The following is a 24,211-nucleotide window of genomic DNA, read 5'->3' on the forward strand; positions in this document are numbered from 1 at the left end:
GTGTCTTGAATTGGAAAGCACCGAGGTCCTACCTACCTCGCATAGAATAATAAGGGTGCCAGTGCATGCGACAAGGAAGGGCATGCGGGCATGCATGCAATGCATTTGCTAGGTAGTCAGGTGCCCACTGCATACGGAGTACGCCTTCCCTACCTTATTACCAGTTACCAGGCGGGCACCTTGTGGTGACCCCCACCTTACCAGCTTGCCTCTGATTGCCTCCTGCTCTCAGGCACCTCCTGCTGCTCAAGGAGCCCTGTAGTTACCCCAGCCAGCTGGCCGATCTCGTAGTACTGCAATAGCTTAGTACTTTGGTAGCACCTAGACATCCTGTGCGCGCAGAGAGTAAGGGCAGGAAGCAATGCGGTATCGAACCCCTCTGTACAATGCAATCCAAGGCAAACACAAGGCGTTACAAGATGGTCATTACTCCCTTCAGCGGTACTAGGTAGGTAACTTATTAGGTACTAAGTACCCAAAACCCATGGAAGGCGGCCACGACGCAGGTACAAAACTCCGCACACCAACTTCTACCACGACGTCGGGGGACGGACGCCTTGTCCATGGATCCTTCCATCAGCAGGCGTCCGTCCCGTGCCACCTCGCCGGCGGGCTCTGCCAGCGCCCCACCACCACCACCACCACCACCACCACCACCACCGTCGTCCCCTCATGCCCTCCTCGTCCCTCTCTCTCCTTGAGACTCGCCACACGACACCATATGCCCCGCGCCTCAGGCGGCCCACGGCCACTAGGTAGTTACTGGTAGTATGGGAGAAAGGCAATGCGAAGTACCTAGGTACGTAGCAGGACATGATCGTAGTAGCGTCGCCAGCATAAACGTTTGCACGGCGCGGGGCGGCGCCGTCCCCCCCCCTTCAGACGAGCTCAAAGAGGGCGATGTCGCATATCCCGCGCGCAGGTTTGAGGCTAAATTCCGTCTGCTCTGCCCTGATGGGCTTCCTGCCTCGGTCGGCCCTTTGTTTCTCACTCGGGTAGGTAGAGTAGGTAACTTGGGTATGGCCACAGGTCGCACCCACCTTGCATCATCCGTCCCGTCTACGCAATCACATCACAACGTACCTAGGGAAGGGACCTAGTTATACTACACACCGAGGAGCCCTACCAGTTTGTGACCGGAGCACTCACTACTACTACTCCTCCTCCTCCTCCTCCTCCCTGTTCTTATTGACGGACCGACTTCGACCTTCATGCGTACCTGAGACCCAGCGGGTGCCCATCAACATGGCCCCAAACTCCCCCGGCTCTTGTACGATGGCGCCCGCTACCCGTGCGTGCTTCCGCCGCCGTGCCGTTGTGCCAATTGCTCTTTGCACAGCCGCGGAACAGCCTTTGTACTTGCTTCTCATCTCACGCCGTCTGTTTCACCCTCGAGGACGGTTCGACGCCTCCCTGGCTGCGAGACGCGGCCGGCTGCCCCCCACCACCACCTCTGGCAAAAGATGAAACTGCAACACGACGGCTCCCGTGTCGAGAGCAAGCCCGAGGGCATGGGCCGTCGGTGCTGCCAGGTTCGCCCGTGGGTGGCATCGCAGTCGTCTCATTGTCGCCATACAACGCCGAACGCCTCGTCCGAGCCCCCCCCAAACCAAAAAAAAAAATGCCCCGTCGCAGCCGTCGTCTCACCCAGCGACAAGTACGTGTTAGTCAGTCGCGTCCAGATGGTGTCTTTGGGTGTTTCACGCCTGCAAGCGCTACAGAGGCTCTGTACCGTACTGTACGGTAACTTAGAGCATCTCCAGGTGGGCAAGGTAGTCGTGTACAGTACGGCGCTGCACTCCACCTGTAATGCAATGGAACGCAATGTCATGTAATGCGACGATCGCCCGCGTGGTATGCTTCACCCAATATTCACAGCTGCCCGCGTCATTCACACGTCGCAGATATCACCACCACTACAAGGTACCATGCCTTTGCGGTTCTGAACTGTCCCGGACGGCATTTCACTGCGCTGCGCAGCACCTGTAGTTCCGCTGTAGTGCCATCTACCGAATCAACCTGCCCCTGTGACCTTCAATTCTGCCAAACGCCGACGCTGCTAATAAACTGTATCCGCTGACATCAGGTAGTGGGTGACATCTCGCTGCCGCCCTTTCGTGCTGCCCATCCAAGAGCCTCAGCCCAGGTCGCCGTACCGATACGAGCCTCTATCCGGCCGACGCAACGTCGCGCTGCGCCGTATACTCTCCATCCACACCGAGTCATCCAACATGTCCCGGGCCTGCGTCGGACTCACCGCGCTCCCGCGTCGGCTGGTCTGCGCTGAGCTCGGCGCGGGGCCCTCTGGCTCGTAGAGCTCGAAGCTGAAGCCCGAAGCTGTCTCCTGCTGCGCACCGCTCGACACCGACAGCCGAGGCAGGCTCAGCGGGTGTTCATACAGGCCCTCCCGCTGCGCCCTGTCAGCGTCTGGGCTCCTCCATACCTGTGGCCCAGACCCGCCCTCGCCCACACTCAGGTGAGTCCATCGCGCAACCGACCCTTCATCGGGCTTGAATGCTCGGCCCGCCCCGTCGCCATCGCTCTCCAAGTGATCCCCGACCTCGTCGCCGTCAACGAGGATGTCAGGAATCGTCAGCTGCGGCACGCCAGACATCCGGGACGCGCGTTTTCGGTCCATGTGCTTCTTGAATTGCCTCGACCAGTACCTGAAGTGAGTGATGCGGTTAGCGATGCCGAATCGTCACCCTGCATGGTTCCACATCATTTACTCACAATGTGTCAAAAAAGCCTTGGACGATTTTGCGTCTGATCTCCTCATCCACCCGCTGCAACCTTGCCCGTCGCCTCAGAAACTCTTCCAGTCTAGTGGGCTTGCATTAGCAAAGTTCGCGTCCACGGTCCAGTGTCCTCGCCCAACTTACTTGAGACTCTTGCTGTCATTGATGATGTTGTAATGTGCAAGAATCATCAGTACATCCGAGAAGGCAATGCCCTTGTCTGGATCAGCCGAGACCAGCACCTCTCCGAAAAAGATGTTGTATCGCCTTCTCCTCTCTCGAATCTTCTTAACGTCCAGGAGGGCGAGCCGTTTGTTGAGCTTGTCCAGATCCACCTCGCTGAAGGCGCTCGCGGTGGCGATGGACATGTGTCGCGAGGCTCGAGGCTCGGCCCTCACGTCCTCCAGTATCTGGCCCACAGAGTCCTCGGGTTGGTAAATACGCATTTGGAAGACGCCCGACAGTTCTCCCAAAAGCCGTGGGAACGCTTCCTTGCTGATGAAGCCGGTGCCCGCGGGATCCACGCTCCGCCATGCCTCCTTGAACCGCCGGATCTCGTCCCTGTCGACCGCCGCCATGCCGCTCGAGCGCTGGTAGACATAGCTGAAGCTCTCGTAGATGAGAGACACGAACAAGTTGACAAAGATGTACATACTCAGGATGTTCCAGGCAACAAACAGAAACCTGGCCCAAGGTTTGCTCCCGCAGTCGCTTTCATAAAACCTGTCATCCTCCACGCACAGCGGCGGCTCAATGCCAGCATAGTCCTCCATGATCTGGTTCCAGCCCTCACCCAGGCTCATTCGGAAGAGTAAGATGAGTGCCTTGGGAACGCTGCGGAAATTGACGTTATTTGTTTCGTTTTTCCCGAACCGCGTCAGGCTGAACGCCTGTGTCATCGCAATGGCGAACACAAGAAACAACACGAGCCATGTCGCCAGCAAATTGCTTATGACAGGCAGACTGGCGGCAGCCGTCTTGAACAATTGGTCGAGTGCATCATTGCGCGGAATGACTAGTAAAACGATGGCGACGAGAAAGATCTTGTGAAGCTGGACGTATGTCTCGGCTCTCGTGTCTGCAATCAGCAGCGCCATAGTAGCCACAAAGGCGCCAAACACTGTGACAAGAGCGTAGAGGTCCCAGGAACTGCGTCGGAAGCGTGTCCAGCCGAGTCCAAGGATTCGAATGGCGATATTGGCAACGTATATCAGAACAAAGAGCAGGAAAACAAGCTCTCGTACCCGAGTCCACCAAAGCGGTTCGGAGCTAAACTCGACTACCAGAAGCAGCAAGTGAAGCACGAGAACAACTGTGATAACCTGGTACCACTTACCCTTCTTCTCAATCGCTCTTTTGTGACACCATTTCCTCCAATTCTTGCCTGATTCGTTGTACGAGCTCTTTGACGGCGATATGTGACGGAGCAGCTTCCGCAATTCTAGCCATGATCGCTGCTCCGCGGTGAGGAAGGCGACGCCTGTCTGCTCCGTGTAGTTTCTCATGAAAACTGAAATGAACAGCGTGAGGACGAAAACAGTTGCCAAAAGATTGAATGCGACAAAGAACAGCGCGTTGCCTTGGGAGGCCAGGTCTTGAGGTTGCAGCCCACGCCCAACAATCGCTTGAGCTGCAAAGGATACGTCTGTCCAGCCTTCTTGGCTGACAATCTGAAAGAGGGTGAACAGCGAGGACCCAAAGTCGTCAAAGTTGAAGTACGAGTTAGATGCCACTCGAGGGGCCAACAATGGCCAGTCTTGGCTGAAGGGCGTGCTGCTATATTCGCCGAAACAGCTTTCCAAGGCGGTAATATTGTTTCCGTCGTTGCATGACACCATAAGCCCACTGAACAGGTTCAGGCCATATATAGCGAAGGGAATCAAGAGGGAAAGCGAGATGAATGCTGCCTATCTCATTCATTAGCATCGCGTCCGGCGGATACAACATTTGCACGCCTGGGAACGGGCGAGGTCCTGGCACCGCAATACTCACCCCCAGAAGTTTCCACCAGCCTACGATTATGAGTGAGTGAAATGTGTCCCTAGCACTGTCGCTAACATTGAGGAGGCGCAAGGCTCGTAGTGCCTTGAACGCCCCCACGGCTCGGGAGATCGCGCCATCATTGACGAGCAAGGTGACCACATTGATCCAGAGCGTTATGAGGACGATGCTGTCGATAATGCCCCAAGAGCTGCGCAGGTAGGCATTTGGAGTCCAGATCAGACCATCGGCGATGGTCTTGACGACCGCCTCGAAAGTGAACACAATCGTGAAAGCCAGGTCCGTCCAGACGTACCAGTTCCAGAGGCTGTCGGGGTGCCGTTCCTTATACTCTTTCTGATACAAAGGCGTTGTGACACAGGCCAGGACAACCATGACTACCACAACGGCGTAGACAAAGGCCGAGAAGGCGTACCAAGCTATCTTGTTCGGCTCCACGCCATCGAATCGCTCGAAGCCCCTCGCTGGCCCCACTAATCTCTGACAAAGGTGCCTTACAGGGTTCTTTGGGTGGAAAATATAGAGAGAATCGTTGTATCTTGGGTGTTGAGCGAGATACTCTCGCTGGGCTTTCCGACGAGCCGAAGTGGCCGAGACAGCTTGACGCGCCATTTGGCGCGGATCCAAGGTATCATTTGGTCCGTCAAAACGAATATTGGCGTAAAAGGGGTTGGGCTCCTTCGTGGTCATTCGGTGGACAAATCCGGCCCATAGCTTGGACAGGTATCCGGGCTTGATGTCTGGTCCGAAAAGCGCAGTTGTGCTTCTCTGAGGCAAAGACGTACCTGGACCACCATGTCCGCTTTGGTCCTGCAACGGGTCGGCCGGGTCATCATCTAGGAAGTCGCGAACAACGGCATCCTTGAGGAGCATCTCCATCATGGCAGGCCCGTAGTCCAGCGGATCTTTTCGCCTTCGAGATCTGCCCAGGGAAAATATGGTAGACAATGCCAAGTTGCTCTCAGTGCGGCCGAGCTCCTTTCGTTGCAGGAAAGCCTTGACTTGCTCAAGACGTTTCTCGTCCTCTGACACGTCGAAGTTCTCCTGAATGACCGCAATGAACATGTTGATCAGGATGAAGAACGACAAGATGAACCACCCAATAAGAAACATGCTGCCAATCCAAGCTGTTTTCAGACCTGTAAGGCGGGCCGTGACGGAATAGAGGATCTCAGTCCAGTTTTCACTGGACAGGATCTGATACATGCCAAGGAAGGAGTTATAAATGGTAAAAAATGAGATACGCCTGAGTTCGCCGTTATCGTTGTGCATTGGAAGTTCGCCGCGGAATAGCTGGGAGGCCAGAATTGCCACCAGGAATGTCATGAGGAAGACGAAAAGCATTAGGTTGGCAATGCCGGCCGCATTGCCCAACACCAAAAGAATTAGCTTTCTGGTGACCGAAATGGCCAGGACAATTCTGTAGGCTCGCACAATTTGAAAAACGCTGAGCCAGGAATACGCGCGTGAATGACGAATCGGTGGTATCAGGATGATAGTCGTTATGACTGCCAAGCCCAAGTCGAACATGTTTCGCCAACTCCGATGAAATCTCTTCCAGTTGGCAGCAAAACGAATGACTATTTCGATGTCGAGCAGTATAGTAGCGGTAACCTCCGCAACATTGATAAAATTCTCGCGGGAGCGTGACATGGAGGCGCTGCGGAAGGCCTGGCAAATCAATGCGAATGTAATGACGATGACCCAAGCCGGAGATGTTTTATCGTATAAGCGCTGCAGCGCCGAAGATCGTCGCAAGCGCTCCTCTGGCGCCTCATGCATGACGGGGTCAGGGTCAGCCGTGAAAGCGCTGGACTTGCTTTCCTCGCGTATGACCTGGAAGGAAGACGTGATGACGGCAATGAGCAGGTTTGTCAACCACAGGAGCATAATCATGATGCCAGCCCCAAAGAAGAGGGCAGCCAAAACGTAGTCCGAACCCATCGTGTTGTACATGAGGTCTGAGAAGGTATTCGCGCTCATGATGACGAAGACGAGTTCAAGCGAGTGCAGTATGTTGTCAAAACTGACTGTGTTGTTAAAGGGGTTGTGCTGGGCAAGGCATATGGATCCTTTTGGGCAAATGAACCCTTTTCCCTCACGGGTCCCGTTGACAAGATTATCGAGGGAACCCGGGGTACCGAATTGAACCCAGGGCATGGTGCCCCCTGTGTCATTACTCAAGTAGCCACCACAAAACTCATCCTCGTTCGTATAAGAGGCAGTGAGGTTTTTCGGGTCCTGCGGATCTAGCCAGACGCATTGACGGCTGAAACTAGACTTGAAACTCTGTACGCCGATGATAGCGAAAAGAAGCCAGAAGAAACCGATGAGAAAGGCTACGCGAACCAGAAGCGGCGCGGCCTTCTTCAGACTTCTCAGTATGATCTACAGAACGACGTCAGCAGCGCCCAGAGTTCATATACTTAGGCACAGCAGGGTACCCACAGCCGTCCCGTGTGTGAGAGAGAGCAGTCTCAAGATGCGCAGGCAACTAAGCATCTTGAACACGTAGAGATGGTAGTGGTGCTCGATGCCGGTTATTCCCAGCACGAAGGCAATCCAGTAGGATGTGACGGCCACGAAGTCTAAGCGATTGAAGCCATGGCGCAGGAAAGCTCGACGTGCGAGTTGAAATCGCTGTTGCTCCTCCAACGTCTCCGGCAACGCCTGCTGGCCTTGCATGATCGTTGTAAAAGAGCGAGCAAAGGCGGAAGGCTGAGGTCCTGTTTGACGAGCACCCTTGACAGATTTTCGTCGTTCGGGTTGAAAGAGGGTTCTATACTTGTCCATTATTGCAGCGCGGACTCCCTGCTTTCTGTCGATGCTGCTGTATTCGGGAGCGTTCATGACAAACCCCGAGACAATGATGCGCACGATCAGCTCCACGGTGAATACAACGAAGAGCCCGAGCATGACCCAGTCAATTGCCTTGCTTCCCCACCTCTCAGGGCGTCCATTCCCCTCTGAGAACACACTCGGCGCAGCTTCAACAGTAAGCAAGACAGTCTGCAGAACGATAAGGACAAGGATGAGCGGTTCCGTGTAGGGATTGACTAAGATGTCGCAAAGGAACAGCCTGACACGGCTCTCTGGCGAGAAAAACCCAAGGGTGTGTCCTTTGAGGGGGTTTGCAGGTGGTGCTCGGGGCCGCGGAGGCTCGTCTACGCGATCGATACCGGGGGCTTTCTCGGTAGGTGCCCCTGCGCTTTGCGATCGGTATGAGGTATCGACGAGCATGGAAATCGACGGGCTTCGCTCGCAATCGTATTCAGAGGCTCGCGGCGACCGCGATCGATGCCGCGATGCGCGTTGGTCGACGACTTCGCTTTCTCCGCTAATGTTGACCACCCGTTGGGACATTGCTCGTACCATCGAACCGGCTTTGGCCAGGGCGCCTGCTGTCGAGGGCGAGCGGGAAATTCGATATTCGTTTGGATTCAACGACGCACCATAACTGCGATGTCTCGTGGACCCGAAGCCCGGGTCCAGCCCGGGCAGTGAAGCCGTTGTATTGTGCCCTCTCGTCGGACCGCCATGTCGTCCTGATGCTGTCTGGAAGCAGTCCCGAGCTTGAGACCCATCATGACCAGTAGGAACGGAGCCCGATATCGGTTGCGCGCCGGCCGTTAGGGGGACTCTGTCCGAGTCCGTGTAGTCTTGATGTGATATTTCCTCGGCGTACTGTGGCATGGGCCCATCAAACGCGTCGACAGAGGCAGTATCGAAGCGTCCATCGTGGTCTGCAGGCTGACCGATGACGGGTGGCAGGGCCGACTGCAGAGCAGTAGGATCTATCGGGGAACCGGGGCTCGCGTCATCATCAGACGCGCTGTATGGAGGATGCCAGTAACTCGTGGCATCGTGACCATACTGGTCGGTCGGGGTCGCAGGCGATAGCAGATTCTGTAGAGGAATGGACTGTCGGCGTCGGCCTTGACCGCTGCCGGGAGGGTCCGACGACATTTGTACGCGGCGAGCGACTCGAGAGAGGGCCAGAAGCGGCGTGGCCAGGTGGGAGCGGAATGGGCACGGCTTCAAGAGCGAAGTGGCAAGCCGGCTCCAGTAGCTGGGTGGGCAGGCACCATCATCAAGTCTTCTGCCAGTGGTCGGCGAGCGGGCCCGAGACGATGGGGGGATTGAGAAGGCAGCCGTCTGTTGAACAAAAGCTTGTGCCCTGAACGAATGACGGGAAGCGAGAGCTCACGATACGGAGTAGCAAGGACACACGATTGTGAAGCACCCCTGCGACGAGTTACAGACCAGTGGGAACATTCTATGGGTCTATGGCACGCCGCATGGTCCTTGAGTTACAGTGCATCATACTACTAACACACACGGTGCGCTCTGCACGGTTCTGGCGCAGAGACTCCGGTACAGACACGTTCCTCAGCGACTTAGCCATAAATCTACAATAGCCACGAGAGCGCCTAAATTCCTTTTCGAGGGGCATCACGGCACAAACCCTGCTCGGCGAGCCTAAGATTAAGGTAGCTAGGTATTCCTGGCTTTCGAGTTGGGCGCACTGTGTCCTCCTGGAGTTACCTATGATCTATGCTTTATATACTTATTACAGAGGTTAGATAGCTCTATATAAAGTAACCAAACCTATATAATATTTAAAAATAATAAGATATTAGCTTTATATTAAATTACTATTAGTTATTTTAATATTATTCTTAAAGTTAATATTATATATATTTATATACTATTAATATATATATAACTTTTTAGTAGCCTTTTATTTATACTAGTTAGTATCTCATACTAAGTTTTCTATTGTGCTACCTAATTTAATATAGCATAAAGTATCCTACTAGTGTCCGCGTAAGCAAAAGCACTAATTAGATACATGCCGCTGCTCAGACCCTCCTAGTGGCTACTGACGCGACGGTGCCACTAACAGCAATTTTGTCGACGTGACGCACCTGTAGCTCTTGTAACAGACTTCCGAGCTCCAACATCGTATCCCATCTTCCCGATCTTCCGGCACAAGTAATCTCCCACGGCATCACGCGCGCACGCGCTCGCCGACACAATCGATCAACACATCCCTAGACAGGGCGCTACCCTTGCCATATCTGTCCAAGTTGATCTGCCATTTGCATCATGCCGTCACGGAAACGATCCCGGCAGTCCGTCGACGACGATGCTGGCGACACGGATCACCCTGCAGGTGCCGAGCTCCTCGATCGGATTCGTAACATGTGGCAATTTGCAAACGTCTGCCAATGGATCTATATTTTCGGAAAGGCTGCAAAAATCGACGAGTCGATTGATGTAGAGGTTCGGGCAACACTTCCCAGGCCCTGCCTGCAGACCATCGGGGACCATTGACTGATCTTTTGCAGGAGATGGAAGCAGAGTGCTTGAAGCCTCAATCCACGCTTCTCGCAGATGTCGCACTGTCCATATTGAAATTAGTTTCGTCGCACCGCGGTCTGACGTACGTTCACCCTAGGCGCTCGCTCGGCGCAAGGGGTATCAAAGAACTGACTAGGTCAGGCACGACATCTTCAACGATCAGATGCGCAAGCAATACTTGACTAAATCTCCCAACAACAATCCTTTCGGCGATGACGACACTCCCCAATACTTTGCCGATTTTGATGTGTTCACCAAGGTAAAAGACGCCCTGGCCATAGAGGACGGAGTGAGGTTGCTAACCCTGGATGTGGACAGATCAAGGTCTTGCAGCAGCTCACACAATGGGCAATGATTCACCCCGAGCGGCTTCGCGATAAAATGGAAGAACAAAAAGATACGGAGCAAGCAGGCTGGGTGAGGCTCGCAGGGCTGTCAGGCAGACACCGCGGCTGACTTCAAACAGAGGATTGAGCCCTACGGTTGGGACCGGGATGATCGAACATACTATGTCCTTGACGATAATCGCATCTACCGCATGACTGAACGTCCACCCCCGCCACCCCGGCCCAAAGCGAAGAAGGGGAAAACCTACCGATCCGGCCGCCGATCGAGTAAGCGACAGCGCATCAGCTTCTCACCAACAGAATCTACGCCAGAAGGAGCCGCCGCATCAGAGCCCGTTGACGACAGTCTCGGCGGTAATACTTGGGAGTGTATCGCTGTCACCCTTCAGGAGGTGCGAGCATTCCTGGAGAGCTTAGGCAAGACCCGTGACGAGAACGAACGAGTTCTGCGGAGGCAGCTTCAACTTCACCTTGTACCCATCCTGGAGAAGCAGGAAGAGGCTCAGCAGCGGAAACGTCTCCAGAGAGAACGGGAATTACTCAACCTTGCAAAGATGGCCAACGCGAAGAGGTCCAGTCGCATTGCGGGCAAGGCGGAACGACAGAAACAAGAAGAGCAGGAAAGAGAAGAAGAGCAGCAGAGGCGAGAGGCCGAGGCAGCCAGACGACGCGAAGAGCGTGAACTTCAGAAGATGGAAAAGGAACGAGACTTCAGAATGTTCTCACGCCAACGTCGCCTACAGGAACGGGAGGCGCGTCGTCTGCAACACGAGGAAGAGCTAGCACAGCTCTCGGAAGACAGCAGAAATGCAACCACAGCACCAGGTCGCACGTCCGAACGGCGTCTTCTGGTGGAAATTGAGAAGAGCAAGCAGGCCCTGCGCGAGCTGGAGGAAGAGGAAGAAGCTTGGGTCTTCGACTGCGTTTGCGGCCTTTACGGCCAAGTTGACGACGGCACACACAGTGTTGCTTGCGAGAAGTGCAATGTGTGGCAACACAGCAAATGTCTGGGTATCGGGGAAGATGACGCTGACCGCCCTGAGTTTCACTTTGTCTGTAGCCCCTGCAAACGTCGAGACGAGGCCACGAAGGCATCGCCTCGGGGCATCATTAAGCTCAAGCTCCATCCGTCCGCCAGCGGCAGCACCTCCAACATGCAATCCACCAAGGAAGCCGCACAAAACTCACGGGCGATAATGACGCTGGCGGGTAGCGCAAACGCTCCCAGCGAAGAGTACCAAGGCATCGACTCGCGGAGCCTGATGCTGCCGCTCCAAGCGCAGCCGACGCCTTCTTCGCGAAGCGCCGCGCCATCTGTCCAGCTGACTGATCCTGCTGCGCCTGTCGCGACGCCAGCACCTTGCTCTGCTGGCCAAGATCAAATATCTGCGCCCGCTGCAAGTGTTTTGCCGCTGAAGCAAGGACGGGTCGCCGAGTATTCTCAAGCCGTCGCGAGTGCCACCGTACCATATTCCATTGACACAGTGGCAGCGCCTCCACCGAAACCAAATAGTATCGTTGATGCGAGCAACGAAGGCACAAAATCAAAATTTGACGCTGGACCAGCTTATCATATCACGAAGCCGGAGCCGGTAACCCTCAGCAGCAGTGCAGACAAGATGACTGGAGACGTTAACGCATCTGCCCACCGCGCAACAAACCCGACATTGCTGATATCAAGCAGCAGTGAGCGTTCAGGCCCAAGTCTTCCTGTTGCTGCAAACATCATTGGCGAAACTACAACAGCAGATGATTTGGCACCATCTCTGTCTCAGAAACCCATGCCGGACAAGATGATCGATACAGTAACAAGTCCAGTCGGTCCTCCCGACCAACCAGAGGAAACGGCAATGCGGGAAGAGCTCCCATAGTGCCCAGCACTTGGGCTCATGGAGAAAACCCCGCCGAACGTCAATAAGCAAATAAGCTTATGTGAAACGAGTCGCAGTAACCGTGAGATCGGCGACTGCGCCGTATCAGCCGGGCACAGTGTTACGATGGTTATTCTTAAGAGACTTATGGCCATGTCGATACTGGGATGTATGGCTCGGGGCCCAATGAGTCACGTCGGACAAGCGCATCGGCCCCAGGGAAATTCAGTCTGCGGCACAAAACGCGTCGTATATACCTTTCATCTGTTGGTTCCTTTGCTTTCAATTGTTTATTCACGAGTCTGGGTTGCGAACGAGAACCTCTACCAAGCTGGATTGTTTCGCCATGGATGGATCTTTGTTTGCAATGTTGGGCGACCCCAAATACTGCGCATTCACAGCACACGCACTCATGCCGCAGGAATCTGCGGTCATCGACTGTTACCGAAGAGCCTCAAAGCAGGTTGCTTTACCGCGCTGTGTTGCTGCATGGCAAATGCTTGTTCCAACAAGGACCCGGGTGGCTTTCGCCACGCTATGACGGTGCCGGCTACGCACGAAGACAGCCTTGTCCCCTCCGTGCTCTCCGCTCCAAATTTGACCGCGGCCATGGTCAACGTCGGCGTCCTCAAAGGACGCGGGGCCTCATTGTGACAGAGTGCAATAAGGCGTGCCTGGAGGCGTCTTTGAGAACTGGCCAAACACTGGCAAGCACGGTAAGCGCATAGCCAGCGCTCGTGAGCCAACAGCATGCCAGCCGAAGCATCGTGTTTGGCCGGGATGCGTGGGCATTGCTGGTCGTCCGGCCCCCTTGTTATCTGCCAACAAGGCGGGTCACGACGGAGCCGCATGATGGCACCTGTCCTCGCGCAACGCCCCATAGCCGCGAATGCGTTCTCCTTTACGGCCTGTTTGCTAAGGCGAGGCACGTGTCGAAAGGCCCCTTTGAAGCCGGATGCGGCATCGCGTGTCCTGCAACCTTGCGTATCATACACATGGTGTAAGCGAGCCTCGCGAAGGACTGCAAGGACGGGGACGGCGACGTCCGTCCATATACGCAAATAGACTGAGCAGTGGTCACAATGGACTTTGTCCGAGTAGGTCATGGACAGCGATGCCATAAGACCCCTCCTCCCCGTATTCTGTGCTCCACGGAAAACATGCTGTCAGTGATCTCGTCTGCAGTGTTGGCGACCGTCCAAACTTGATTTGACCGGCAAGCAAGCAAGCACGCAGCATCCGACAACAGACAGCCAGGGGCTACCGCCAGGTAATCGATTCTAACCGCGACCATCCACCAGTCTTGCGTTCCCTCCAGTCTTGATAGACCCTGCCAAGAGCTCAAGTTTCCCACGGATTTTGAGCACGCCCACGAGAAGGAACCCAGAAGGCCAGATATCGTGACATTCTAACCGGGCTATGGGACTCCGTCCACCGTCCCCCGCCTGTTCGATTGACGGCTTTGCGCAATTGCAGCAGTACATTGACACAGGCGCCGCTCCCATACGGTGTACCGGAGTTGCTCAGGCCAATGCCGAGGACCGGTCGCGATACCACACGGCAAACGATGTTGGGAGCATGGCATCGTGCAACGGGCTCGAAAGGGGCGGCGAGGCCCTGGTCCCGACAGACTACACGTACAACAATGGGTGGGCGCTCCATCTTGGCGACCAGCAGCACGACTTCCAGACTAACCAGCCATCGTCGAACAATTACACTGGTGGCGCACCGTTTGCGGCTGCGATAGAAGCTCCAGGCCAGTACGACCTGGTAGGGCTCGTCCCCGAACAACGGCTCACAAGTCTGTTGACATACCAGCAGGGAAAAGTGCCTTTCACTCCAGAGAGCTCGCCGCCCGCAGGAGACTGCGGCACGTTGAGAAAGGGTGCCGGGGTGTCGAGGCGTCTACGGTCAGTCCCAGAGACTACTCGTGCTCGCCGGCCGCGGGCGGCAGGCAAGAGACGCAACCCGGCAGGGGCTGCAAAGAAACCATTCCTTCTCAGACAGCCGCTGAGCGAGATATCAGCCGAGGCCGGTGACACGCTCGTGTTCGACGTCGACACCTTTGTGCACCGGCCTACAGAAGTGCGGAAGCAGGAGCAGAGGAAGCAGGGCAAAGTGAAGCGCCCACTGAACGACTTTGTACTCTACCGCAAGGCGTATAGCGCGGTGGCAAAGGCGCGAGTGCTCTCGGAAGAGAATAAGAACAACCAACAGCTCGTCTCTCAGATATGCGGGGAGTCATGGGGGATGGAGACTGCCGCCGTCAAGGCCACCTTCAAGAGATTGGCCAACGTTGAGAGAACTAAACACTTTCAGGCTTTTCCGGACTACAAATACGCGCCAAAGCTGGTCAAGAAGGTCAAGGACGACGAGACCTCGCTGAAGGAGACTTCAGCCACGGACCAGAATGCTGCGGCTAGTCATCACGACACAATGCCAATGCCTTCGGCGCCGATGCTCCAACTACCTGGCCATGTGGCGTACATGCCGTCACCGAACACAATGCCCGGGGGCCAGCTGCCACAGTACGCTCCAGTTGGGCCTTACTGGCACCAACCCGGAGGGCAGCAAGTTGTACCACCATATGGCGTTGGACAAGCGGGCTACCCCGATGGCCAAAATGTGCTCCGACTCGAAGACGCACGGCTCCTGGAGGAGGTGCCGCCGCCGCCGCCGCCGCCGCCGCCGCCGCCACCGCCGGGTGCCTACGACCTGCAAGCATCTCTGCAGGGAATACCCGCTCAGCCGCCGCTTGATCTCTGCATCGACCCATCTCTGCTCCCGCGCGTAGGCGAGCCGGTCTACCAGTACGTGGCTCCCGGAGACTGCATGTTGGCGGCAGCGGCTGGACCAGCGCTAAATGCAGAGTTCGGTGACAACTTCATGGCGGCAATACCTGATCTCGATGTCGACGGCGCCCACAATGCCTACCTACGAGGGACTCACGGCGACTGGGAGGTCGAATTTCTGGATGAGGGCAGCCACTTCAACGACTGGATGGCGCAAGAGGAACATGCAAACTTCAAGCCATGAGGGAGGTGGGGCGCCTGACAGATGATGCGGCCGGATTAGAGGACGAAGCTCGACGTGCTGGCTCACGATCTGCAACCCTTCTGTCCGTGCGGAGGCTCATCGGAGCGCTCACTTCGAGGCGGCGTACTTCGTATGTAGGGGCGGACAGTGCTACTATTATTAGACTAGACGGGACCTACCTATAGACACAAGACAAAGAGCAATTGTAATCGCCCAGTACGAAAAAACCAGCCTCCACTGTCATGTTGTACGGGCGCAGCTGTGGGCGTGAGATGTTGAGGGACGTGCAGGGAGGGAATCCTGACAGGAGGGAGGTAATAAGCTTGGTAGGTCCGGCAAGTCATTCCGGCTTAGTCATCGGACAGACTGCATGAAGCAGCAAACAGCAAGCTAACATCGTCAGTTATTAGCCCACACAACAATCCGAGCTTCCCAGCTGCTACCCAACGCCGCCACCCTGTGCGACCGGATATCTCCCCAACGCCGGACCGATCGCGAGCTCACTTTCAAAATGACCTGGACATCTCGCGCAGTGACCCTTGCAGGGCTTGTCTTCCTCGCTCATTCGTGCGCCTCGCCTCGCCCACGCATTCGCTTCCGTTCAAGGTCGAATGGCTAACGAGCTTGCCCCCAGATGCTACTCGGCGCAGGAGCACTTCGCCCTGTCATCGGCCTTGTCGAAACGAGCGGCATCGCAACAACACAGTGAAGCCTCCATGCCGATCGATATTCGCATAGAAGCTGTCGTGGCGACATTGATCATCTGTCTCGGTCTCGTTCTCGGGTCCCAGACATTGCGCCCTGTTCAATGGAACGTGTGGGCTGGCAAGATTGAGCGCGAAGGCCCGGCCGGCTTCGTTGACGGCTCCGGGCAGGTAGAGCGGGACTATCGGGGTAGCCCGTTTGGGGTCCTCGAGAGTCGCCCAGGCTTTGTCGACATTCGAAAGCAACGACGCGATTTTGCCAAGTGGGCTAAGGGCAACAAAGAGGGTTGAGGAAGCTAAATACTCTAGCTAAAAGCAATGCGACACACCGCGGATGCGTCCGGCGCCATATACCAAGCTTGCTGTATTTCACAACGCCAGCGTCGACCCTCCCATAGTGCCGTTGCCATACCTAGTCGTCGTAAGGATGCAAAGGGTTGCAACTTGCAAGGCCCCCATATGGTTACTAATATATGGAGGGATGCGCTGCATTCTTCTTACCTTGAACCAACGTGTAATTACTCAATGTCAACGTGCTGGACATACTGGAAGGCTCACGTATCTGCTGCCGCCAGATTCACATCGGCGGCCTACTGACCTACCTAGTATCTACCAAATACCTACCTAATACACCTGGGGAGGATAGGCCTGGTGCGTGTGTATCGTATCGCCAAGGTAGGTACCAGGTAGGAGGTAGGTAAGTGTGCGCGAACGGAAAGCAGGCAGCAGTTGGTGCAATTGGACGGGCATACTTTCGACTACCTGCATGTGGAAATGCGTTCACCAGTCTTACCTTGGCTTTTGGTACCTCCCTGTACTGGCCCAAGATAGTACCTATGCACTTGTCACTTGCTTGAGCGTACCTTGGGTACTAGGTAACTACTTACCTAGGTAGGTACTAAGTTATCAGCTTGAATGAGGCTCTACGGCTAAAGAATGCTAAAATTGATGTCACGCAAGGCGAGCCCCTCGAAGGGAAGGAGGTGGCGTGGCAGTTCCTGCCTCGACGACGACGCTATTTATCCATGACGGCTTATGCGTGCCCTTCTTCGTGTCAATGCAAATGTCCACATCTGCATTTTCACCTGTCTTCGCCGTCGTCTTGAACAGGCGGCTAGCAAGCTATTGCCATGGCACGTGGAACAAGCAGAACACGTTCGCGACGGCCCAGCACTGGCCTGTCTGCTACTATCAGTACGAAGCGAGCTCCTCGGCCCCTCACATCTCGGTCCTCGAGGCGTTCAGCTTTGTCGGAGCCCATCTCGACGCCTACAAGATCATCGCAGCAAGGCCCATCCACGAACAGAAGCTCACAGCGGGCATCCGGGGGGCGACAAACGTACCTCACGACCTCCGCCTACGGTCAAAGCCATGATCAGGCCCACAATCCCCCCATCGTGGTCGACCCTATCACCAATGATGACGGTGGCTGTATACAAGAGGAGGTCATCATGACCTTAGATCTCAGAAATGGGGCGACTATGGGGTGCGCGTACTTTACTACGGCAAATGGTGTTCTTTCGCTCTCAGAGGATGTCCCGACAGCCGACATGTCTACGGCGGAGCAGTTCGTCATGCATTGTCAACCAACGACTCTTTTGGTGTCTGCCAGAGCGCCGGAGCATCTACTCATATTGCTAGAAAAGATGGCAACATCAGACGATGTGAATGGTCTGTTCTGATTCCAAGCCGAATGGGTTGCCCTTCATTGACTGTTTTTGACAAGGACTACGACGTTTTGTACTCCGTGCGATGCCGTCGTCCGAGTTCTCCCCAACCACAGCGCGAGATATGCTTGTCGCCTTGCAGACAAGAGGCTCGCCCGAACCTTCTGCTATATACTCCCAACATGGCAGTGCTTCTCTCTCCAGAGAAGCACTCGAAACGGTGAGTGCTGATCATATCGGGGAATCCGGAATCATGCGGTCGCTGCGGTTGGGTTCGCACATCGACCTTGACAGCATTTCGTCGGTAGGTTGTCTTGAGTCGATCCAACCCCGCTGCTTGTCTCACACGCTTTAGCTCACCTGTGCCGGCACCATTTTGGCTGAGCTTCAACGGCGAAGGGCGTCGTGGTTCTGTTCCAGCGGCGAGAACCTGGCAGCAGTATTTGACGTACGATCTATCCAGATGTTTGCTCTCACTGAGAATGTTTTTGTCAATGCAGACACTCTCCGCTGCCTTCAAATTGTCCATTCTGAGATCCACCCGAACAGTCAGAGCCTAGGTCCGGATCCAAACGGAAGTGGTGAGAAGGAGAGCTTGTCGATATATGGTTTGCTCCAATATCTAGCGTCAAGCCCACAGGGACGCCGGCGTCTGAGACAACTGTTGCTACGTCCGATGAGGGATGCCAATGCTATAACCGAGAGACAGCATATAATTACTGCTCTTCTACGACCAGAGAACGCCGAGGCCACCCGGCAGGCCGTGCCTGAATTGCGTAAAATTAAAGATGTGCGAGCGGCTCTCCTCCAGCTTCAAAAGGGGGCCGAACATCTGAGCAACAGTCGATCTTTGGGCAGAGGCGTATGGGCAACGCTTCGTCGGTTTTCCGTCCATGCTTTGAGACTCAGAGAGATAGTCAGTTCGCTATCTGGATTTGACTCTGTCGACTTTTTCCGCAAGGTAATCCTACCTCTTTCGCTTGCACCTCACAATGGCATCATGTCTTACTGAAATGAGGGAGTAGGTGACCAACGAAATCGCGATCGCCCCGTTACTGGCAGTAGGCGATATCATTAGTAGGACAATTGACTTTGACGAGTCCGAATCGAGGTGGCGGACTTCGGTGAGACCTGGTATCGACCCCCAGCTTGACGCACTCAAACGCTGGTATGACGGTCTAGATAACTTCCTGACTGAAGTCGCCAATCAGCTCAATCAAAGTCTGCCGGACTGGGCCCGCAGTTGGGTTCGATCGTGCGTCTTTTTACCCCAACTTGGCTTCCTCGTAGTCGTTGACCTGGACCCTACGACTGGATATGGCAGATATGAGGGCGAAGGCGCGCAAGGCGATCCCTGGACAAAGTTATTCGCCACTGATGAGACAGTCTATTACAAAAACAACTACTTGAGAGAACTCGACAGTCACTATGGGGATATGTATTGCGAGATTGGCGGTAAGGGTGCTCATCGCCTAACAACATGGAGTTTGGTCTGGCTGACGAACATTTGGATAGACAGAGAAGTTGAAATCATCCATCAGCTCGCTGCTGCCGTTCTGTGTCACGAGGAGCCTCTCCTTGCCGCATCAGATGTCTGCGGGGACTTTGATGCACTCCTAGCACTGGCAATCGGTGCTGAAAAATACCGGTGGACAGCGCCGCAGATGACGGAAGAGAACGTTCTCGTCATTGAGAATGGCCGCCATCCTCTGCAAGAGCTTGTTGTGCCGTCGTTCGTGCCGAACAGTTGCGACATCCGCGGAGGCGGTACTTCAAGGTCAACCCCACAGGAGTCAACGCAGGTCCTGGCTCTGACCGGTCCGAATCACTCGGGCAAAAGCATATATCTCAAACAGGTGGCTATCATTGTGTATCTGGCGCATGTCGGCAGCTTTGTTCCCGCCGATGGGGCCGTAATTGGACTCACTGACAAGATACTGACCCGCATCTCGACACGAGAAAGTGTATGCCGTACGGAAAGCGCTTTCGCCATCGATCTCAAGCAAGTTGCCCAGACGATGCGACGCTCAACACCACAAAGCCTGGTTCTGATAGACGAGTTCGGCAAAGGCACCAATCCTGATGATGGAGCTGGATTACTCGCAGCGATGCTGGACTACTTCTTATCTCAAGGCTTACGGCCTCCCAAGCTGTTGCTTGCGACACATTTCCACGAGGTATTCGAAGGACACTATCTGAGACAGCACTCCGGACTCGCCCTCGCGCAAATGGACGTACGGCTATGCTGGGATGCAAATCAAATCGAAGATCAAGTGACCTACCTCTTCACACTGACGCAAGGGCATAGCACCTCGAGCTTCGGTGGACAGTGTGCTGCACTCAATGGAGTTCCGAACACCATCGTCGAGCATGCCGGGGCAATTTCCAGGCTTCTTGTTCGCAACGAAGATATAGCTTCAGTTTTGGAGCGACCGTCTCGCGAAGAAGTGCGCAGGCTGCGGGTCGCAGAGGATGTGGCCAGAAGATTTCTCCAAGAGGATTTCAACAACTCGGACACGAGGGCTGTGTTGATGGACATCCTCTCTGCGGAGACTTGAGGAGATCGAAGGCAGTTGAGGACGGCGGCGCGTATCACGGCAAGTTAGAATGGTGGTAGCGGTCTAGCTAGGGAGCTATCTGTGAGGCCTTCCCGCGCTACCTAAAAAAGCGATGTTGCTTCTCTACTTGGCAAAGGAGGATCATGAGCGCCTCATACGCCTATTCACATGCGACCAACTAGTGCTCAAAGTTGAAATTTCAATGTTCGAGAGCAGTCGTGTTGCCGGCCATTTCTGGCTCCGTATGCGTACGTGATCGTAGGGAGCTCCAGAGCTGTGGCTCCTTGGTTCCATCCTCTATTACACGATCGCCACGACCTTGGCGTTGGCCTCTTCGACCCATGGCAGATGCCACAGTCTTGTCATTAGCACGGCTTTGTATCCTGACGGTGGCCACGACAAGACGTCGCCATGTCATTGACGTCTATATGTCTCGCAATCGCCGATGGTGCCTGCGCAAGTGGTTCGATCCGCTGCAGGCCGAGCTCAGGCACCGTCAGGCATGCACTTTGCTGGGTGTCGCGGGTATCAGGGCCACAGCCGCCCCGGCGCTGTTGCCAGCATGCTGAGTGCGCCGACAGCCACAACAAGAATGGCTGACGGAGACTGCCCGACGGAGGATGCAGCAGAGTCCTTCCCATAAGAGTCGCACTTTGTCGCCTCCAGTCTGGCGCAGGCCTTGGAGCTGAGACTGGAACAGAGGGGCGTGGCGGACGCGCCGAGGTTGCTGGCTGCCCCCGGGACAGTAGTCCCGCCGCCGCCAGGGACGTTGATGGTAACTCCGTAGCCTCCGGCGCCTTGCAGTCCAGTTACGCAGGCTTTGTAGTTACTCGAGCAGGCTCTGGTGGCGGCGGCGCACGAGGCGCTGTTGCTGAAGGTTGTCGGCGCGTAGGGGAAAGAGAAGTACGGGTTCTCGACATAGGACACGGGCGCCGTTGCACCCCCTGTAGGAGCAGATGCTGGCGCCGCGCCGGTGCAGACGGCACTGTTCGGTGGTCAGAGCGGTTCACTCGCTGCTGCGCAAGTGTCTGCACATAAACAGACGATGGGCATGGTGGGCTGGACAGCGGAGGGAGGCTGGGACTCACCCGGAGGGGCAACAGGCAGGACTGTTGCTGGCGTCGAGAGCGCACGTCTGGCCTTTTTGACAACATATGTCTTTGAAGGCTGCGCCCAGCGAGGCCGGGCAGGGGAGTGTGTCAACAGGGCATTGTTGATCTCGGGCGATGAGGTAGAGCGGCGTGGCGGCGGGCGCGTACGTCGCGAGCGCGGGCACTGCGGGGGGGGGTTGGGCGGCTGGAAGAGCGGGGGAGCGCGCCTCGGCGAATGCAGCGCAGGGGCCGGCGAGGGCCAGGAAACGTCGCAGCATGGCGTGTCGATGCGAGGCGAGACGGCGGTGTGGGGAGGCGTGGAATGGAATTCTTCATACGCCGGCGGGCATGAGAGTGAGCGAGTGTTGAGTGTCGACGAGGAGTGAAAGAAAGATGAGGGGGGTGGTGATTCGAGGCGCCCACAGCTCCTGCTTCTCTAAACATGGATCAGTACCTACGATGCTGGGGTCGCCCTGGTCGCTACCCTACCCCCTACCTACCTACACTTACCCTTCTGGCCGTACGTTCTGGGGTGAACCTTTGCCGTTGTCCACACAAGAAGGTACCTAGGTACCTAAAGTAGGTAATAAGGCAGATTCGCCAAAGATGATGTTTTTGAGATAGTACCTGTCTACCTAGAAGCTGCATACCTAGTACTACTGCGGAGAGTCTTCAGGTATATGGTGCCGCATGTGCCACTGGACTGGCGGCCTCATGAGGCCCTTCTTCAAGGTACCCAGGTTTTGCCTTGTCGAAACCCATATGCCGTGGTACTGCTGGGTACTCTGCAGCACGAAGTAATGTACATGCGGAGTTTGCGCCACGCAGACCGGCCGACCACGCATGCGTGCATGCATTGGCGTCGGAAAATTCGTACCCGGGGCCACATCTAGCTGCCCGCCTCAAACCATCTGAAGCACTTATATCTACATGAGCTTCGCCTCTGCCTCAGAACAAATTTGCCACTGTCAGCGAAGGCTAACACTTGCTTAGCAGCCCCCTCCGTTACGAACAATAGACAAGCGCCGTCGTTGTACACGGATGATGATGATGATGAAACGCCAGCAAGGGTCACCATGATGTCATTGCCAGCAAGGGTCTGTTGGCCCGGCAACTGCAAGCCCGCCGCCCTCTCGCGCTCCAGAGGGAGGGTGGAATCGAGGATTGAGCGGCAACACTTTGTACCTGAACGCTTGCTGGAAACTCGTCATGTTGAGCAGCGCCCGTGAGCTCTATGTGGACCCCCGCACGTGCGCCAATATCTGTTGAAGCCGGTTGAGCGCTGTCGTTTGGCCTTGGTCCAGGCCCTTCGCATCCAGGATAGACAAGCGGTCGACCTCATGCTTCGCCTCTGCCGCAAGTGGCCCGAGGTCGCCCCAGACCTCGTCGTTGTATGCGGAGAGGACATCGCTCCAGTGCTGCAGCCATATGCCGTCCGCAGCCGAAGTCTCTGCGGTGCCCAAAAGCTGCAGCATATCAGCCGGGCCAGCGGAATCTGGTCTGAAATTGAGGAGCCGGTCCCAGTGGGCTCTCCTGTCGGCAGTCTCTCCCACGAAAAGTGCCTCACGTAACCTCGCCTCTTCAGCGGGTGACAAGGCGTCATCGTCCTCCCCTTCCGCCCACACGGCCACATCCGCTTCGTAGTCTGGCATAGACAGCAGCTGAACGACTTCAATGCCGTCGGTTGCCTCCTGCTGAGCGACTGTCCGCTGTTGGCCGGGTACTGCCATTGGGTGCTGCGTCACGGGGGCCCCTACATGTTCCCGCTGCCCTGTTGCCGGCAAGCGAGATTTGTGATTTGGGACACCCATGAATGTATCAAAAGCAGCAGCCGCGTCCCCGGAATGAGAGTGCGTCCGAAATGACGCACTGTGATGAGGTTGCGCTGCCCCTTGTGACGAAGAGGCAGACGACGCCTCGGCAATGGTTTGGGACAAACGAGTGGCAGACCCGCTGCCCAAGCCAGACGCATCGGCCGACTTCTGGTCGGACATGGTGCTGGGCATCCCGTCGCCGCCGCTGGACATGGCGTGGAGTGCCATCTTGCCCGAGGTGCGGAGTCGTTCAGACAAGGAGCGATCTGATCCGCTTGGCTCATCGTTACGACCGTGTCCTTTGTCTTGGCTCCCGTCGGTGTCGCGGGCCACCCGCTTGCCATCTCGGCGTTGGCTCCCGCTGGCCTGGCCATCGCCGCCGGCGTCTCCTTCCATTGTGAGTGACCAACGAATGCCGAGGATGAGGCCTGGTTAGTTGCGTCGGTCCTTGCGCGTCTCCAAGGGGCCTGGGTGAATGTCGACTGCAGACGTGATCAAGAGTCCAAAGGCTTGCTTCGGCGGAATGCTCAAACGAATGTCTAGACCTCTGGCCGAGATGGCGATGTCGATATGGATCTCGGTAAGTATTGCACCGTCCAATGGTTCGGCTCCTCGGTGCTCGACGGGGTGGCCCCACAAGAGGTTGCCCCAAAGGCCACCCATGTGATGTGACACGCAGGATCCGATCGATTTGTCTTCTTCGGGTTGATGCGGGAAGGGCGGAGACGGCAGGGCCAAGCCAGTCAGGGAATGCTTGTTTGTTCAATGTACCTAAGTACCCAAACGAGGCCCAAGCCAAGCAACATTATTGCTGCGAGCCGCGGCCGTTTGCCATCGACTGCTCTGTACCACCTAGCAGTACGTACCTACTCAGGTATGGTAGGTACGTCATAAGTTCCTACCTGTACTTAGTAGTAGGTACTAGTAGGCAGTACCTAGTAGTAGGTAGATACCTATACCGAGATACTAGGCACTACCTAGTACTTTGCCCACGGGTTAGCTACCTACCATCAGATATCA

The 24,211-nt window shown here is 55.7% G+C and overlaps 7 protein-coding genes across 8 annotated transcripts; 4 read left to right on the plus strand and 3 right to left on the minus strand.

Moving 5' to 3' along the window:
- Positions 1-1,846: 1,846 nt before the first annotated feature.
- On the minus strand, positions 1,847-8,976 carry CCH1 (calcium channel protein). Of its 2 annotated transcripts, XM_047982793.1 has the most exons (5): positions 7,188-8,976; positions 4,731-7,127; positions 2,883-4,645; positions 2,734-2,823; positions 1,847-2,666 (listed from the first exon to the last, which is right to left on the minus strand). In XM_047982793.1, the coding sequence occupies exons 1-5, from the start codon at positions 8,703-8,705 to the stop codon at positions 2,138-2,140; spliced, it is 6,297 nt and encodes a 2,098-aa protein (XP_047838761.1). In that variant the 5' UTR covers positions 8,706-8,976; the 3' UTR covers positions 1,847-2,137. The 2 variants fall into 2 exon arrangements, with proteins under 2 accessions (XP_047838761.1, XP_047838762.1); XM_047982794.1 differs by having other exon boundaries at positions 2,734-4,645.
- Positions 8,977-9,848: 872 nt separating this feature from the next.
- On the plus strand, positions 9,849-12,321 carry JDV02_001825 (uncharacterized protein; the record flags this gene model as incomplete). Its single annotated transcript, XM_047982795.1, has 5 exons — positions 9,849-10,025; positions 10,091-10,185; positions 10,245-10,362; positions 10,422-10,520; positions 10,570-12,321. The coding sequence occupies 5 exons, from the start codon at positions 9,849-9,851 to the stop codon at positions 12,319-12,321; spliced, it is 2,241 nt and encodes a 746-aa protein (XP_047838763.1).
- Positions 12,322-13,740: 1,419 nt separating this feature from the next.
- On the plus strand, positions 13,741-15,545 carry JDV02_001826 (uncharacterized protein; the record flags this gene model as incomplete). The annotated part of the gene is made up of 1 exon (XM_047982796.1): positions 13,741-15,545. The coding sequence occupies one exon, from the start codon at positions 13,741-13,743 to the stop codon at positions 15,355-15,357; it is 1,617 nt and encodes a 538-aa protein (XP_047838764.1). The 3' UTR covers positions 15,358-15,545.
- A 224-nt stretch (positions 15,546-15,769) lies between these two features.
- JDV02_001827 (uncharacterized protein) lies at positions 15,770-16,610 on the plus strand. Its single transcript, XM_047982797.1, has 2 exons — positions 15,770-15,924; positions 15,992-16,610. The coding sequence occupies exons 1-2, from the start codon at positions 15,869-15,871 to the stop codon at positions 16,350-16,352; spliced, it is 417 nt and encodes a 138-aa protein (XP_047838765.1). The 5' UTR covers positions 15,770-15,868; the 3' UTR covers positions 16,353-16,610.
- Positions 16,611-17,981: 1,371 nt separating this feature from the next.
- On the plus strand, positions 17,982-20,286 carry JDV02_001828 (uncharacterized protein; the record flags this gene model as incomplete). The annotated part of the gene is made up of 3 exons (XM_047982798.1): positions 17,982-18,032; positions 18,754-19,183; positions 19,244-20,286. 3 exons carry the CDS (start codon positions 17,982-17,984, stop codon positions 20,284-20,286), a joined length of 1,524 nt encoding a protein of 507 aa, XP_047838766.1.
- Positions 20,287-20,814: 528 nt separating this feature from the next.
- Positions 20,815-21,655, minus strand: JDV02_001829 (uncharacterized protein; the record flags this gene model as incomplete). Its single annotated transcript, XM_047982799.1, has 2 exons — positions 20,815-21,271; positions 21,375-21,655. 2 exons carry the CDS (start codon positions 21,653-21,655, stop codon positions 20,815-20,817), a joined length of 738 nt encoding a protein of 245 aa, XP_047838767.1.
- A 954-nt stretch (positions 21,656-22,609) lies between these two features.
- JDV02_001830 (uncharacterized protein) lies at positions 22,610-23,587 on the minus strand (the record flags this gene model as incomplete). Its single annotated transcript, XM_047982800.1, has 1 exon — positions 22,610-23,587. The coding sequence occupies one exon, from the start codon at positions 23,585-23,587 to the stop codon at positions 22,610-22,612; it is 978 nt and encodes a 325-aa protein (XP_047838768.1).
- Positions 23,588-24,211: the final 624 nt, after the last annotated feature.

Source organism: Purpureocillium takamizusanense, chromosome 1 (assembly GCF_022605165.1).
Source record: "Purpureocillium takamizusanense chromosome 1, complete sequence".
Classification (NCBI taxonomy): Eukaryota; Fungi; Ascomycota; class Sordariomycetes; order Hypocreales; family Ophiocordycipitaceae; genus Purpureocillium; species Purpureocillium takamizusanense.